This window comes from Sorex fumeus, unplaced genomic scaffold (assembly GCF_029834395.1).
Source record: "Sorex fumeus unplaced genomic scaffold, SorFum_2.1 ptg000091l, whole genome shotgun sequence".
NCBI lineage: Eukaryota > Metazoa > Chordata > Mammalia > Eulipotyphla > Soricidae > Sorex > Sorex fumeus.
The window spans coordinates 1,745,009-1,762,102 of NW_026606148.1; the positions used below are offsets into that span (position 1 = coordinate 1,745,009).

Sequence of the window (17,094 nt, forward strand, 5' to 3'; positions counted from 1 at the left end):
AGAGACCCGGGGAATCAGGCAGAGGATCTCTATTCCGGGTCCTATTGAGTCCAAGTTCAAGGTCACAAAGTTCCACATTATCTGGGTTCTGTGGGACTTCATTCAAGTGTGAGGCTCGGCCTGAGCATCCAGAAAGCAGCCTGGAGAGTGGCAGTGGTTGGGCAGTGGAGGACGGCTGCTGGGGCTGGGTCCCTTGGGGTGGGGAGGGCTCTCACCTGCCCCACAGCCTGGTACGGAGTCCAGTGGCATGGTTCTGGGACCTCCTTTTATACTCTCGTCTGGGAGGAGCATCCGTGAGTTCTGGGGGATGGCCAATGAGGAGATTAACTGTTGCCAGTAGAGAGTGGCTTATGGGTGTGTGAGGGAAGTATCTGGACCAGAGAGATAAAACAGTGGATGTGACACTTGCTTTGCATGAGGCCAACTCAGTGTTGATCCCTGATATCCTCTATGGTCCCCTGGGTTCCTCCAGGAGCGTTCCCTACGTGCAAAGCAAAGAATAAGCACTGAGCACTTCCAGGTCTGACTTCCCCTTAAAATAAAAAGTATTATTATTTGGTTTTGGGACCACACCCATCTGTGCTCAGAGCTTACTCCTGGCTCTTACTCAGGGATCACTCGTCGAGGGACTCAGAGGAACACGTGGTTGGCCGTATGAAAGACAAGTACCTTACCCTCTGTGCTGTCTCTCCAGCTTCCAAAATTGTTTTTAATTTGTTTGATTTTTTAGTTTGTGTCCTACTCCCTGCCAGGTACTCAGGAATTGTTTCTAACAGTATTCAGGGGACCATGCGGTGCTAAGGATTGAACCCCTGGTTTTAGTATGCAAAGAGTGTGCTCTAACCCTTTGAGTCATCTGCCTGGTGCAGACAACATCTTTGAAAGGTCTGACACTTTAGAGCTCCCAGGCTCCCTTCCAGAAGTGCTTATCCATCTGTGACTGTCCCCTTTTGCATCTATGCACAGCACTTCAATGCTTGGCCTTTGGTTTTATCAGTCTCTCTGCCTGCGTCAGTGTGAGTGCCTGGTCCTTGTAGAAGGAGGGTTGTCCTATATCTTTTTTTTAAATTTTTATTTGAGGTACAGTTGTAGATTTACAAATTTTTGTCCTTGGGTTTCAGTTATACAATGATCGAGTACCCATCCCTCCACCAGTGCCCATTTTCCACCACCACGGATCCCAGTATCCCTCCCACCCTCCACCCCCATCCCACCCTGCCTCTGTGGCAGGGCATTCCCTTTTGTTCTCTCTTTCCTTTTGGGTGTTGTGGTTTGCAAAAGAGGCATTGAGTGGCAATCATGATGTTTGGTCTATAGTCTACTTTCAGCATGCTTCTCCCATCCTGGGAGGATCCTCCCAACACCCTTTATTTGGTGCTCCCTTTTCTATCTGATCTCCCTTTTCTCAAGGCAAGTCTGGACAGGAAGACACCCCACCTAAGCTCTGGGGGCCTTCAGGCCAGCCAATTTTTTTTCCAGGTGTGCACAATTGTCTTGATTGATCTCTCAATTATGTATTTTTAGAAATACAGCACTTTACTAACCACTGGTCATCAATCTAGAAACTAGCCCATCAACCATTGTGTCAACACACTGTGAATGAGACCTGATAAAAATACCAAGTTGAAGTTGTCTCTGCGGCTCTAACTGAGAAAATAAACCTTAGAGGGGCATAAAATCCTGCTGAACAACTTTACGAAGGTCAAGTGCAGAATACCTCTGAGGAGTGTGAGATTAAATAGAAAGGAAGAAAGAAATGTATATTGGAAGTAAAGGAATCAATTCATATACTGGAAAAGCAATGAAGTAATTTCTAAAGAATGCTAAAATAGAAATGTTGTTATTTTGGGACCGCCACCAACATACTCAGGGCTTACTCCTGGCTCTGCCATCAGGGATCACCCCTAGTGTTTCTCAGGGGTCCAAAGGAGGTGCTGGAGGTCAAACCCAGGTCAAACACTTGCAAGGAAAGTTCCTTACCCCCTGTAATATTTTTTCATCCCTAAAGTATAACTCTTGTATCTTTTCTGTTACCCAACCAAGTGACTGGTCTTGAGTCTAGATTCAAAGACCCTGATCCAAATTCTATTCCTTATCAATTTGAACATACAGAAAGAGGAGACTTCAGAACTCAACAGAGAAATAATAAAGAAATGGTGTCAGTATTGCTTGGCTAAACTGACATACCCTCCCAGCCCACAGAGATTGAGTTGTGATTTTTTAAATAAGCCATAGAGATCTTTGAGTTGTAATGATGCAGTGTTGTGTTCAAACATGCTTGCTGCTCCTGAGATTCAGTTTCTGACTCTTGTTTGTGTGGTACTTCATTCAGCCTCAAAATGACACCTAATAATGATATATGTGTCCATGGCACTTCACAGCTAGAGACAGGAATATTCCCAGATATTAATAAAATGCACACCCTGTAGCAGTCTGTTAGTAGGGAGCAGAGTCCCTGAGCACCTCATGCCAAGGCCCTCAACTTAGCACCATGATACGATATTCAACTTACACGTGCCATTTTCCATGTCCAAATGTTATCCATATTGTCAAGGTCCACCTGGATCAGAGGTCCACAAGCTTATTTAGGTTGTCGAAACTTCTTTCCAAAAAAACAAAATGACTCAACACCCAATGGAAATCTACTTTAAAACAAACAAGCAAACAAATAGGAAGCATCACTCCTGCCCGCCCCCCCACCAAACCCCGGCCAGTTATACCCTACTTCCCACCCCCATTTTTTTTCATCACTCTCCAAGAGCAAGCACACCCACTTTGGAAAAACAGACCTAGGTGATCCATCAGCCTCAACACTGATTTAATCCCTGAAATGATTCACAATGCATGTGTACAAGATAGTATTTCTTCCTTCCAAGCGTGAATAACTTCTTCCCAAGGTGCATGGGAAGACTTCCTGTGGATCAGATGCAGCGGGTTCTCTCTACTTACTAGTTTCCTCTACCTTCCCTTCACCTTGTACCCAGTTATCTTCTAATTCCTTTAATCCTTGCCTTTTTTTTTCTCTTGCTCATTTGGCATACTACAACATGGAAGGAACCGGACTTTCCACATTATCTATATTTGTGGTGCAGTGGCTAAGTAGTGCCCAAAAAGATGCTCAAAGCTGGCAGAATAGCACCACTATAAATCCTTGTTCATTGTCAATAAATAGGATCTCAGCACTGCTTGTGAATCCTAGTATAATTCCCCATTAATTATGCTCTCATTGTCTGCAACAGCTATCTTGTTGGGCCCACTGTTCCTTCTCCTCTGCTCTGTCATTTACCTTCACCTGATAACATTGCCCTCTGCTTGGAGAAAATAGAAACCATCACTCAATAGCTTCCTTGCTTCCCCATAGCCACATCACAAATTTCTGTGTTTCCACTATTGCTTTCTTCTCTTATGATTCAAACAATGAGACCCCCTTCCTTCAGGTACTTTAGATCCCACACTTTTCCATTTTTACTACAACTTTTCTCTGTAAGTTAATTCCTTTTCTCTTGCATCACCCAGTGTTCCCATTCAACAAGATCAATATCATCAGCATGATCAGATGCGTTAAAATGTAAGAGGATTTATTCTCTCATCACTCATATTTGCAAGTATAGGGCGTAAAATGAGACCACTCAAATGACAAAGCACGTCAGCATGACTGCAGAGTTTGCTCAAAATCTGGGGCAATGAGATAGCAAAATGGGTAAGACACTTGCTTTGCCTGTGGCCAAGCTGGGTTCAAACCCGGACCTCCCAAAAGTTCCCCAGGCAGGATTCTCGAGTGCTGAGCCAGGAGTAAGCCCTGAGTGCCACTCGGTGTGGTCCAAAGCCAAAACTGTTTAGAAAGACAAAATTCAGAAATCTGTTAACAAGATGTGCAATCATTTGTGAGTATTAAAAAAAAAGTTCAAAAATCCCTAAAACCCAGTACATATTCAATAGATATTTATCAAGGGGATAAATAAATCCTCAACGGTGTCCAATCTTAAAACACACAAAAATTTGCCTGCAGTATTTGGCCCTTTCTGGCACCCTTTGTCTTGCCATATTTTCTCCCATAGTTTTTGAACGTGTTGGCTGTGAATATTATCATCAACATTTCACTCCCCATTTACTCCTTCCCCTCTTCCTTCACTCTGGCTCCCTTGGCAGTTATGTAAGCTGCAATCCTTCTTACCACATGAATCTTCTCTCATCTCTAAAGGGATTGCAGTCTTGTCCTTGTACAGTTCATCCTCACAAGGAAATGCTTTGTATCCCGATGATCATTATTTCCCTTAACTTAGCCTCTTCAGAGTCTCCCCACTGTAGCTATAATACAAAACCAACTTTGCTTATGAAATCTGCAATAATATCCTCAAGGGAATCAACGCATTACCCATATGACTTGCTTAGACGTATCTGGTATCCATTTTGCTCCATATGAGCCTTGGTCCAGGGTCTAAACATCTATTCAGTTCTCTAAGCTGTCTGTAGCCAACACACAGGCCTCATGTTCGCTTTTCAAACTTAGAGTTACAGTCTTGCCTTCAGAAAGACTAAGATGCATCTTTGAATAGGTCTTTCATGACATCCCCTATACAGGGTTGTTCAGGTGGGCATCTCAGCTTGCCTTTCAGTAATGCATGGATATTTGGATGGTTTGTGAATAGCATACTTTTCCCACGAATCTGAATGTGCTGTGAAGTTAGAGACATTTATTCTCAATATCTCATCTCCTGAGTCTTGTTGAGTGTTTAGCTGTTGGTCAATAGTTAATGAATATACATGGAATAACTGGATGGATTTATACTTTTTGTTCCACTTACATGAATGTGATAGGGCATTATTAATGATTTTGTATTTTCATGTTTGCCCAGGAATTGTGAGGACAACCAGTGTATCTTATAAGTTGGTGGTTATTTTTATGAAGCTTTGTATCTGTCTCCTTGGGAAATTAATATGTTCTCTTCCCACTGTATTCCATGAATGTGGAGTGACATGCGTCTAGAAAGAAGCCAGCTTACTCATGATTTTGTTCAATGAGCTTCTTCTTGCCTTTCTTTTTCTAATTATGTTTAGTTTTGCTGTGTCTTACCTTCTGGTCCGTGATGGGAATTCTCTTTCCCTCCCACTGCCCTGTCATTTAACCCCTCCTCTGTGCCTGCAAACCATCCCCACCTCTTTGTGAAGCCATATTTCCACATAAATCACCCTTCTGCCTTTGCTTCATCAGAGCAGGTGCTCAGCTCTGAGCCGCCTTCCCCCCCATGGTGAGATGCATGCAGTTGCTCTCTGTATTCAGGTAGGGCTCTGCAGTGCAGGGGAGGGTGGGAAGTTCCCCATGCCTGCTCCGGGACACAATGAGCACTGCTCGGATGGACTCATCTATCATCCGTCATGGCTGGAACCACAGCACATCATCATCCTGCAGACGATTTTCTGCTTCAGGTGCCACCATTTCCAGGAACCTCAGCACCTGCCTGGTGGTTTTGGTTCAAATGCTCCTACTTCCTCCAGGGACTTCCTCCTGCATTTGTATGTGTCATCTTCTCTTCTTTGTGAGATACCTTCTGCCTTTACTCACAGTGGCGTGCACGTGCAAACACACACACACACACACACACACACACACACACACACGCAGTTCTCTCCGCATCTGTGACCCCAATCCCAGAAGCAGTAGAGTAGCACCCCATTTTCTGCTGAGGAAGACCCTGCAGATGCCAGGAAGTGGCTGGCAACCTTTGAAGTCCATCTCGGGCATGAGAATATCTGCATCCTGGACTCTCTCTCAGCACTTCTCATCCCTCTGCTTGCTTTCTGTAGAGGCGCCCTGATACATTCCTCCTCCAGCACATTATCAGCAAATATTAACTCTCACTGAGTTATTACTCACGTTGAATTTTTGACTATCTGAATCATAAAGTTTTCGCTTACATAACTTAGGGGCCCTATTGGTGCTCTAAACTTGGCTGTATTTATAACTCAGGAAATAAATGAGCACTTAAAGCTTCCCGGGAGACAGCCTCGTGCAATTTAGACTACCTTGGGAATTGATCTAAAAATATTTCAATTTGGCTCCCTCTGCTCTCCTTTCCTTTCAAAAATTCATTTCTTATTGGGTCTTTGAATTCTCTAATGCAGAGACCTTCTTCATCCCAGTTTTTGAACTGGCATTATTAATAGCTTAGTGTATTTTGATGCAGGTAACGTTTTCACTAAAATTCAATTAACTCTCAGCTTATAAAAAAGAAGCAAGTGGTAAAACAAAAGAAATATCTGTATTTTAAAGCCAACTAAAGGAGTTTTTGAAGAGATGCATTCTGGGATTTTAGCCTTCCACCCAATTTCCTTTCTCAGTCTTTTTCGGTTGCTGTTTTGGTTTTGGGAACACATCTTGCGGTACTCTGGGTTTATTTCTGGTTCTGCACTTAGGGATCACTCCTGGCAGTGCTCGGGGGACTGTAGATGGTGCCATGGATAGAGTCCAGGTCAGCTATGTGCAAAGTGAGTTCCTTACCCACCATACTATCACTCTGGCCACCTTTGTCAGCTTTTCTTAAAAGGGGGGGCACTCTAGAGGCCATTTGCGAGACAGGTGAGGATTCTCAAGGGTTCCCAGTGAGACCATTTCTTTGGTTTCTGGGTTTTGCATTTCTGGGCCACACTCAGTGGTCTCAGTGACTGCTCCCAGTTCTGTGCTCTTTGGTGGGGGAGGATCACACCTAATAGGGGAGTGATACTTGCAGAGGGGGATTGTAGAGCTGGGACTTCTGCATTCAAAGTTCACACTCAGCCCATGGATCTACCTCTCCAGTCCTGCTTCTAAAATATTATAGACAAAAAAAAAGACAATCAGCTATATGTGCCTTTATATGGCTCTGAAATGTGAAATTATAAATTGTATGCATATAGAACCACGAAAATTAAATTGACACAGACATAAGGGGATGAGAGATGTTTATGAAATGTTTCCAAGTTCCACTGTGAGCACGGTACCGAGTGAGGGGAGGCAGCCATGCAGGCTCACTGCGTGTGGTATGGGGGTAATGTTCTTCGTCCCTGTGGGTTCGCTATAGCACTGGAACCCCATCACCCCTGTGAAACCCCCATTGTCTGTTACCCTCTTCTCTGGGAAGGATCATGTTAGAATTCTTACTAGTTAGAGGTCATGGAGAGTTGGGGTTTTTTTTTACTCCACTGAATACTAGATACAAATCTGAGAATAAATCTAATCATGGACAATGTCTTTATCAACATTTCTTAGGGCATGTAAAAATGAAAACACTGAATTATAAAGATGCAGAAAGGAAACCTGCAGACTGGGTGTTTGTTTGAATTATAGAGACATTTCTTCACGTCCCTGTACTTCACCTTATGTAGATTCTCTTTTTAAATCTCCTTTCAGCTTTATTGAAATATAATAGACATAACATTGTGCACAGTTGAAGTGTGTAGGATGTTGTTGATTTGATGCTTTTGTTTGTTGCTGAATGAGAGCTGCCATGGCGGGAGTACTCCATCCATGGTCTGGCTTCATTTATCACATCTTTTTCTGTGGTGAGAGCATTTAAAATCTACTCTCTTCAGAACCTTCAATTCCATCATCTAACTTCACTATGATGATCTCATGTGGGTTCTTTGATGCCAGTTTTAGAGCCTCTGATTAATATCTTTTACTCATTATAGATAGGTACTGATCACCCCTTACATACCAGTTGGGTTATGGGAGGTCCTTAAACTATGAGGACTTGCCTCTCAGTCACGTGGTCTTCACAGTGTCCCCAAAGTCCCCAAATAGATTTAGTCATGTTGATACTATGAAGCCAAGATCTTTGATGTTACCAGTCCTTTCCAGAGTGGGTCAAGACCAGGAATGATGAGTCTGTATTGAGATTCAACCCTTGTTTGCCTCTGTCTACTCATTAAGGCATAAAGGAATGCAATGTATATCAGAAGGGTGCCACCATCAAGGCATTTTCTAGTTAGTGCCAACTTCTCCACATGCCAGTTGTCAAAGTTCTTCCGACATTAGCATCTATAAAACGGTGCAGATATCTGAGTCACCACTGGGGAGGCTGACTTGATCTCCAGTTACAGGGATTATTGAAGTGTTCCTGTAGTTCTCTCTGTGAAAGTAAGATGCGATGTTTATTTTTAAACTAGACATGATTTATAGACATGTATCTCATCGCCTTCCAACTGAATGTGGTAAAGCCACCCAGGCCTGGCTGGGAGGGAGCAGATGGGTATTCCCTGACCCTCTCTCCAGGAGACTCTCTCTTCCCCACCCTCCTTCGTTTCTCCCATAGACAGTCTTCTCTGAAACAAGTTCAAATATCAGCTTCTGTGCCTAAGTGGACAGGGCTTCATGGGACTTGGCCTTAGCCTGTTCCTACTCTTTCCGGTTCCTTGAACCTCATCAAATACCCATGTACTAATTACATGCATTGTGATACTTTTGTATTTTCGGTGGCAAGATATAAACAGAAAAACAAATACAAAGCACACCTTAAAGCTGTTCAATGGCATTTCCGAGGAATATTTTAATCTCCCAGTGTGTCCTTGCCTGGTTTCTTTAAGACCAGGGTTCTCAAAGATCAGCACTCCTTCTAAGCCCTCTTCCAGCTCTGAGGATCAGAAGTCTCACTGGGTAGAAGAAACTTAGGAAATCAGGACTATCAAGCCCGGATTTCCCTTTGCTGCCCAGCCTGCGAAACAGCCGAGTAGCCCTCACTGACTTCATCCCCGCTCTGTGGGCTGGGCTCGGAGTTGATCTGCGTCTCCTTCCTTTGTGTCTTTCTGATTCCATTTTCCACTCTGCTCTCCATGCTGGATCACAGGGATTTATTTAAGTCTGTTCCCAAGTCACTTCCAACCCCCTTGTTTAGCCTCCTGGGATCTTCTGATTTTTTTTTTTTGTGAGAACATGAAAAAAGCATTGTCCAAATAGTACTAGACAAAGCCTCATCATGAAGGAGAAGCCCCCCGTCCCCTCCAAACACAAACACACACACTTACAAACCAGCAGAGAAGTGCAGAAGACTGTTGGTACCCTGTATCCTCGGGATGAGACCCAGGTCTTGGGACTCACCATCTCTGTCTTAGAATTTGAACCCACAGAGAGGAAATAGACTTTATCTGACAAATTCAAATAAACAGTGTTTTGATTTTGACCACCTCCCTGAGGGTATTGGATCTTCTTAGTCAAATTAAGTGTTAAAGTCATATATCACACTTCCTTAATTGGCATCTTCAAAGATTTGTTCAGTTATTAATAATATGCCATCCAGATATTGGAAAATTGAGTACATTTCTGGGATACAAAGCCCTTTGCAAGCCAGTTGCTTTCCAGTTTGTCACCTGAAAGTGAATTGAAGGAAGAACCAATTGAATTGTTAACTATGAGATCATTAAAGTAATATTTGAAGCTGTATTACTATGTGTTTCTTAGTGTGCAAGCTGGAAGGGATTCAAAGATTTGAATGGCATTGCCAAACAAGGTTTTTATTTCCGTTTCCTTGCTTATTATGTGAGCTAAGTGTCTCTCAAAGAAAAAATAGAAGTAGAATTGATCCTAAATTCTATTGCTTCTGGCAGTTATGATATTTATTTATGGCATAAAAAAGCCTTATCTATGCTATAAGAGCTATGTTTCCAGTAAAAGTTTGCTTTTTATATTTAATTATTACTTAATATCATGTTTAGTCAATTTATTTCTATTACTTTATCAATATTATTTCTATAATGATAACTCACCCTAAAATATTATGTAGAGTTATGATCACAGATCATACAGGAAATTTAAATTTACCACAAATATGATAGCTGATCAATAAAATGTTTTCAAGCATAAAATATTAGATTGGGATAAAATCCTGCAGAGGGCATACAGTGGAAACACAAGTTCAAATATGGAATAATGAGAATTTTAGAATTGTTCAAGAAGAACTTACTCAAGGGATTTTGAAAATGAAGAACCATGAGTACCCATTCACTATGATTGTTAAATTCTACTGAACACATCCATCTGATGGAGTACTGTGACATTTTTATTTTAAAATGTGAATATTCTCTATGAGCCAAAAACGTGTGCTTTCCAACTCTAACTTGAATTTTAAAGAAACTAGGTCAACTTAAAATATTTCAAGGTCTACAGAATTGACAAAATGTGAGACAGTTTATTTGTACTTTGTCACAGGGGGAAGTGGGGGTTGTGGGATAGGGGTAGAGGTTGAACCACACCTGGCAGTGCTCAGAGTGTCCTCCTGGCTCTGCACTAAGAGATTACTCCTGGCAGTGCTCAGGGAACCATATGTGGTGGTGGGATCAAACCTGGGTTGAAACATGTGCAAGGCAGTCGCTCTCCCTGCTGTACTGGTCACTCCCTTTCCTCTGTCCCTCTGGGGTGTCGCTGGTTCCTGGACTGTACACTTGAGCTCCAGAATTCTAACAGGGTTTGAGGCCGTATAAAAATGGCATCATTATTAGGAAAGGTTGGACATGAAACATTATCAACCTTGAATTATTTATTTTATCTTAATTTTATGGGCTGGAGCGATAGCACAGCGGGTAGGGCGTCTGCCTTGCACGCAGCCAACATGGCCGACCCGAGTTCGATTCCTCCGCCCCTCTCGGAGAGCCCGGCAAGCTACCGAGAGTATTCGATATGCCAGACACAGTAACAACAAAGTCTCCAATGGAGACGTTACTGGGCCCGCTCGAGCAAATCGACGATCAACGGGAGGGCCTTTACCTTTACCTTATTTTTAAAAACTGGTTTGTGTAAGTATTAATGGTCCTTTAAAGGGGTACAATGATGCCCTGCTGTCCTGCACTGAGTCCATATCCCTGTACCAGCAGACTCTTTTAGTCCCACATTCCACCTGGGTAGACTCAGTCCTGTGGTCAAAACCTAAGGGTTTTCTTTCTCTGTTTCTTTATTCCCCACACATTAGCAAGATCATTTGGCGTTTGTCTTTCTCTTTGTAACATACTGAACTTAGCATGACACCCTCTAGTTCCTTTCTTGTTGGAGCAAAAGGCAAGACTCTCTTTTCTTCTAAGGAGTCTTCCATTGCCACACTTCCTTCATGCACCCGCCTAATGTTGGAAACGTGTGTTGTTTCCAGATCGTGGCTATTGTAAATAGTGCTGCGCTGAACATAAGTATGCATAGTTGAACAAGCATGCATTTCTGCGTTCTTGGGATAAATGCCTAGGAGGGAAATTACTGGTCCATATGGTAGATCTGTTTTATTTTTTTCGATAAATCTCTATAGTGTTTTCCAGAGAGATGAAGCCAGTTTGCGTTCCCTCTCACAGTATGGAAGTGGGAACCCTAATCCATTATTTAAAACAGAGAATGAATACCTGAGTTTATCATTGTATTTTCCTCAGAGAAGTACTTTTGAACATGGGGTTGGGGAGCACAGATGAAGAACTGGGAGGGTTCATTTGAGCCTCAGTCTTTAGGAGGGAGATGGAGGTTGCTGCATGCTGAGAAACTGCAGAAAAGGAAGCAGAGCCCTGAGGTAGGAAAAGCATCCTATATATTGTATATTGGATAGTGCCAAACCTGGAATGGTGGGAAAGAGCCTTCCAATGGCACCTCACCCCAGGATCCAATGGTTAATGCAGCTATCTAGAATCAGCCTTTGACCTTGACCACTAGGACGCAATGGTCACTTCGTTCTCTCTTTGGGGGTTGCGAAGAGTGTGAAAGGGAGGGGTTTTCTTGACCTGATCTCAAGAGGTAGCCATGACCTCCTTAAATGCCAGGACATTTGAAAGTGTATTTTAACAGCCCGTGAATATAAATTGTAATTACAGGTTCGGGGAGGCTTAGGAGTGCAAGGAGATTATCCACACCAGGGAAGTCTGGGGGGGTATGTTTCCCTCTTTGACTGACTCCCAGGGAAGTGTTTGCTCTGTGGCTTATCTGTGACCTATTTGAAATACGGATCCACTTTCCCTTTCTCTCCCCTGTGCCCCAGGGCACATCTCTCACACTGTGGTAAATGTGCTCAAGAAATATAAACTAATTTTCATAGAAGCCTGGGGTGGAAATAAGATGGAAAGCAAATATACTGCCAAGATATTCACAGAACAGGCTCCTAAATCAAATAGAAATGATTTTGTCTCATTGGCTCATTGGAACGAATCAGTCCATGTTACTTATATGTAGGGTGTTTCATCAATAATTGATAATTTCCTTTTCACACTGGGTCGTGTTGTTTGTATTCCTTGAAATACAGTCACCATGTTTATAATATAATCTTTCAACATTTTCTTTCCCCCACCCTCTCCCTTCCCCTCTTCCCCTTGCCCCTCATCCCCATAGGTGTACCATAGATGACAGAGTGACCCGGGTGGCTTGGCTTAACCGCAGCACCATCCTGTATGCCGGGAATGACAAGTGGTCCATAGACCCTCGCGTGATTATCCTGGTCAACACCCCGACCCAGTACAGCATAATGATCCAGAATGTGGATGTGTACGACGAAGGCCCCTACACCTGCTCGGTGCAGACAGACAACCACCCCAAAACCTCCCGGGTCCACCTCATCGTGCAAGGTGAGTCGCACCTGAACTTGGGGGTTAACCAAAGATCATGGGCCAGGTCAACCCTGGAGGGAGAAGCAAAGGGATCTCATCCTTTGCTTCACCTCATTACTAAAGACACAGAGTGTCACATTCTCAGTAACATACGGAGACAGAGCGCCTGTCCCAGCTCACTTCTCCCTCACTGGGTAACTCAGTAAGTGCTTTCTCGAGTGTCTTGATCGCCTGGTGCTGGTTGAATTCTGACTTATTTGGCACCCAGGTATTTCAAGAAGAACTATTAAAACTTGGAGTGTGTGTGTGTGAACTGTTTTTGGATCTTTTGGTGATCTTTCAGAAGCTTTCTGGCAGCAGTCTGGTTCTGTTGTTGGGAATCATGACACTTGTGACTGCTATAGCCATTTGGTGCCCTACCTGCTCTCTGTTCTCCTGAATCAGCACCTTCTGCTGCTGTTCTTATGCTGAGGCTTCTTGTATGACCTGGACTGTATCTTCAGCCTGTGTTGAAAACAAATGTAGACAGTTCCAAAGAAGAAGGGGAATTCTTCATGTCCTCTCCTATTTTTCTTATTTAAAAAAATCAAAATTAGGATATTAAGGGAAATTGTTCAATAATTTTCATAGTTTTCACTTGAATTTTACTTTGTAGGAGAAAAAAATGTGAAGAAATATCCAATTTTTTTTTTTTTTGCTTTTTGGGTCACACCTGGTGACGCACAGGGATTACTCCTGGCTCTGCACTTAGAAGTTACTCCTGGCGGTGCTCAGGGGACCATATGGGATGCTGGGAATCGAACCCGGGTCGGCCGCGTGCAAGGCAAACGCCCTACCCACTGTGCTATCTCTCCAGCCCCAAAATATCCAATTCTTGTATATTTAATATTAAGAATGAAAAACCCATTGACAGGAGAATCTGAGAACCATCTTGAAATAAGGCAGCAAAGCAAACAAACTTTGTTAGGGAAACAATTTTGATTAGAAATTTCTCTACTGAAGCAACTGGGGACGAATTAGCCTGGGTCCCATCCCCAGCGACACGCCTGCAAGTGGCAGTGTTGGTTGAACCTTTCTAACTCTCCATACTGACTAGCTGGGGTCACAGGGAGAGCTCTGGGCAAGATTCCCCCACTGATGATTTTGTCTTTAGAACCTGCCTTTCCCCCCATCCCATCTGTGGTTGATTTTTTTAATGATTGTAAAATGTCTGATATGCTGTTCAACAAATATGGATCCACCCATGCCTTTCTGGAATCTTTTGGTTTTGTTCCTGTCAGTGATTTCATGGTCAGCTGGACTCAGGGTGAGTGGTCCCTTGCACCACTCTCTGGATGGTCCTTGGAGCCTGTGGCAAGACTGACTTTCCTGGCTCAGCCTGTGGGTCCCTGACACTGTGGGCCCTGGAGGTGGCATGTGAAGGCCCAGAGACCCATCTGCTGCTGCCCTGGTCCATGCTGTGTGCCTCATGTCTTTTCCTCACCCCCCGTTCCTCAGTCCCCCACATCAGCCTGCATACCCACTGTCACCAGCTCTGTGCCTGCCCCGCTCAGGCGAGCCAGCTGGGTCACACTCGCTGCTTGGAAGCTCTAAGATGGCCCTACCATCTGGAGACAGAGACAACCGTCGCATCTGAGGCTGCTCCACCGACAACCACGGAGGCCCTGGGGGAGATCAGTCATCGGAGAGGTGCTGTGCTGTGTGTTGAATGTTTCTGGGGAGGCAGAGAAGCAGGCACCGCAGGAGCTGGGGGGGTTCTCACCAACCTCCTGCCACCTGGGCTTAGTTCCAGCAGCGCTGAAATTCTCCATGTTGGAATTGACGCCTACGTGGCACTTCCACACTCCCCAACACACAACCCTGCGGCCTTGGCAGCATAGTTATCTTCAACTTCAGGGAATGCAGTGGGGAAATAGGAAAGAACCAGCAGGCGCTGAGCAGAAATGAATTCAGCAGCTGTAGCGGACCTGGTTTGCAGGAGCTCAGAAGAGACAGAGGGTAGGAGAGCACGTCAGAGTCAAAGTCTGCCATGAGGGCATCTGGGAGGATGTGCCTCTGTGTGCATGTGGGGCATCCTGTGAGCTGGCTAGGGATGAAGGTAGCAGTGGGTTGAGGCTGGAGTGAGTCATCTTCCGGTGAACCTTAAAGGCTTTGGGACATGCTGGGTCAAGTCCTCCATCATCGAAGTCAAAAGACTTTCATAACTTGGGGGGAGGGGCAAGCTGACCTGTGAACTGCAGATACATCAGTTACGGTTGGGCAGTGGGGGGAGGGGTGTGTGTGACACAGCAAGGAAGCCTTTACCTTTCCTGGAGGCTGACAAGAAGAGGTGGGATGCCACCTGGCCTCCTGTCTTAGCCTCGGGTGGCTTTCTTGCTTTTGGAGACCAGTTGGACTGGCAGGGGACCGAAGCCGAGGCCCCACGGCTCCTGAATTCTCCTCCTTCCCCACTGGGCCAGCTTGTGTCCAGCCTGTAGATGCATTTTTCAGTCTTAGTGTTAGTTCAGGTTAGATAAAGATAATGAAAGTTTTCTAATCCTCTTAAAGGAGATTTATCTGACTGAGTCGAAAGCTTTTGGAATACAATAAGGCATGTATAAAACCGAGGCCTAATCTTGCCTTTAATTTCACACTGCTGATGGGTATTGATTTTGCAATGAGAAAAACTAAAAGTTTCCGAGCTGAAACTTGTCTGATGGGTTTTTGTTTTTATTTCGGGGAGGGGTTAAGTTTTTTTCTGTTCATTGGAGAATGTAAGAATCTCTTCCCCTCTGCCCCCCTTCCCCCCTCCCCCCGCCCCCGCAGGGCCCAGAAGAAAAAGGGCAGCAATATCTTGGGATCCCTGTCCCCATGGCCTGACGGGTCTACTCTCTGCCCCCAGCCCAGAGACTTCTTTGAGTGTTTCCTCAGCAGCCTCGTGTCTGGTGGCCTCCACCCTCACATCCTTTATTCTACTCTACTCCTGAATTCCTCCGTCCATCTCCACCTGAAGGGAATCCCTTGGGAGAACTTCTGAGACTGTTGAGTTGAGCCTGTCTGTTGAGATGTTCGGCCGGTTTATGGCTTCAGATTATAGAGCGGTGTCTTGTACGGGAGGGCAAAGGTGTGCTGGAAGCCCAAGGATTGGCCAGAGATTCCAGAACTCCCACCCCTCAGATACTCTGACTATACTGACTGTGGTTCTCCCCAGAGGAATGGCAAGTTTTCTCTGTGAAATACGGTACAAAGGAAAGCAAGAGGTTTTTTTATGCCCAGAGAAGCAGCAAAGAAATCACCCATGAGTTTGGGGAAAGTTGATATGCCGGTTTCCCTCCTAATGATAGGATCCTAGCCTCAGAGAGAAGAGCATGTTTGTCCTGCTTAAGTTTAGGGCACAAGAGCACCCCTGCATCACACAGACAGGATGGAACAAAGGAACAGGTGTAACTGAAGCCGGGAATGGGTCTACTGGAGACTCATCACAAATTCGTGTGTGTGTGTGTGTGTGTGTGTGTGTGTGTGTGTGTGGCGGGGGGCGGGGGCGTGCGTGTGCTGAGATTAACCTTCATGGAGCATAGCCAGAACCATCACTTATTTATATCTTTCCCAGAACAGAGCACACTCTCCTGGGCATTCCTACTCAGCAATCTGCAAGTGTTGTTCCAATCAGAGAGGGAGAGAGAGATGGAGCGTGCAGAGGGGATGCTGACGACGGTAGAGCATGTTCAAGCAGTTGGGGTGGGAGGGAGTTGATCGTTAGCCACCAGACTTGGAGTGGACAGGAATTGGGAGCAATTCCCTGGAGGAGTGGCATGTACAGAGTGACCAGTTGGGAGACAAGTTAGTGTGGGGCCACGTGGACGCTCCAATGTTCACTGACTGCTCCCGGGGCCCACTACTCAGGTAACTCTTAAAGCTCCAGGAGCCCAGGAGGCCAAGTGCCATGACTCTCAGCTCTACATTTTGTACGAGATCTCCATGATTTTTTGAGGTTCCAAGAGCAGTGGGGGTCCACCAGGAGGCAATAGCTGGGATTTTGTGGGAAGTTAGGAGTGAGGCACAGTCAGCAGTGCTCAGGGTCCACTCCTGACTCTGTGCTCAAGGTTCACTCCTGGCAATACTCAGGGGACCATATGTGGTGCCGGGGATTGAATAGGGGTCAACTTCACACAAGGCAAGTGCCCTACCCTCTGTGTTAATTCTCCGTCCCACAGTTGGATCTTGAACCACAGTCATTGTCCCCAATATCTATGTCCCTCCAGCCCCCCACTCCCTGACACATTGAGATTTTGCCTCTTAGCCCCCCTCCTCCCATCCCACACCCCACCACCCACCCACCCACCCCCTACGGATGTTCTAGTTTCTTCTCTCACTTGTCCTCTTTGTCTTTTCCTGTTTCAATACTGCCTTGTACAAACAGGACTTAAGGATAAAGCTCAACTAAGAAAATTGTGGTGATGTTTTGCCACTGCTCCCTGCGAGGCCAGAGAGCAGCACAGGAGAGTTGCTACTAAGCAACTTAGCACAGAAAACTCTGCTCCCTCGGAGAATTGGGGATCAAATTGCCATTCTCATTTG

The 17,094-nt window shown here is 44.9% G+C and overlaps 1 protein-coding gene across 2 annotated transcripts in view; it reads left to right on the forward strand.

The window, feature by feature from the left end:
* OPCML (opioid binding protein/cell adhesion molecule like) overlaps positions 1 to 17,094 on the forward strand; it is a 1,179,878-nt gene that overhangs the window by 917,814 nt on the left and 244,970 nt on the right. For both annotated transcript variants that reach the window (XM_056131456.1, XM_056131455.1), the window contains one exon: positions 12,323 to 12,555. In XM_056131456.1, the coding sequence (XP_055987431.1) occupies positions 12,323 to 12,555 (233 nt within the window). The remainder of the gene's footprint in view (positions 1 to 12,322; positions 12,556 to 17,094) is intronic.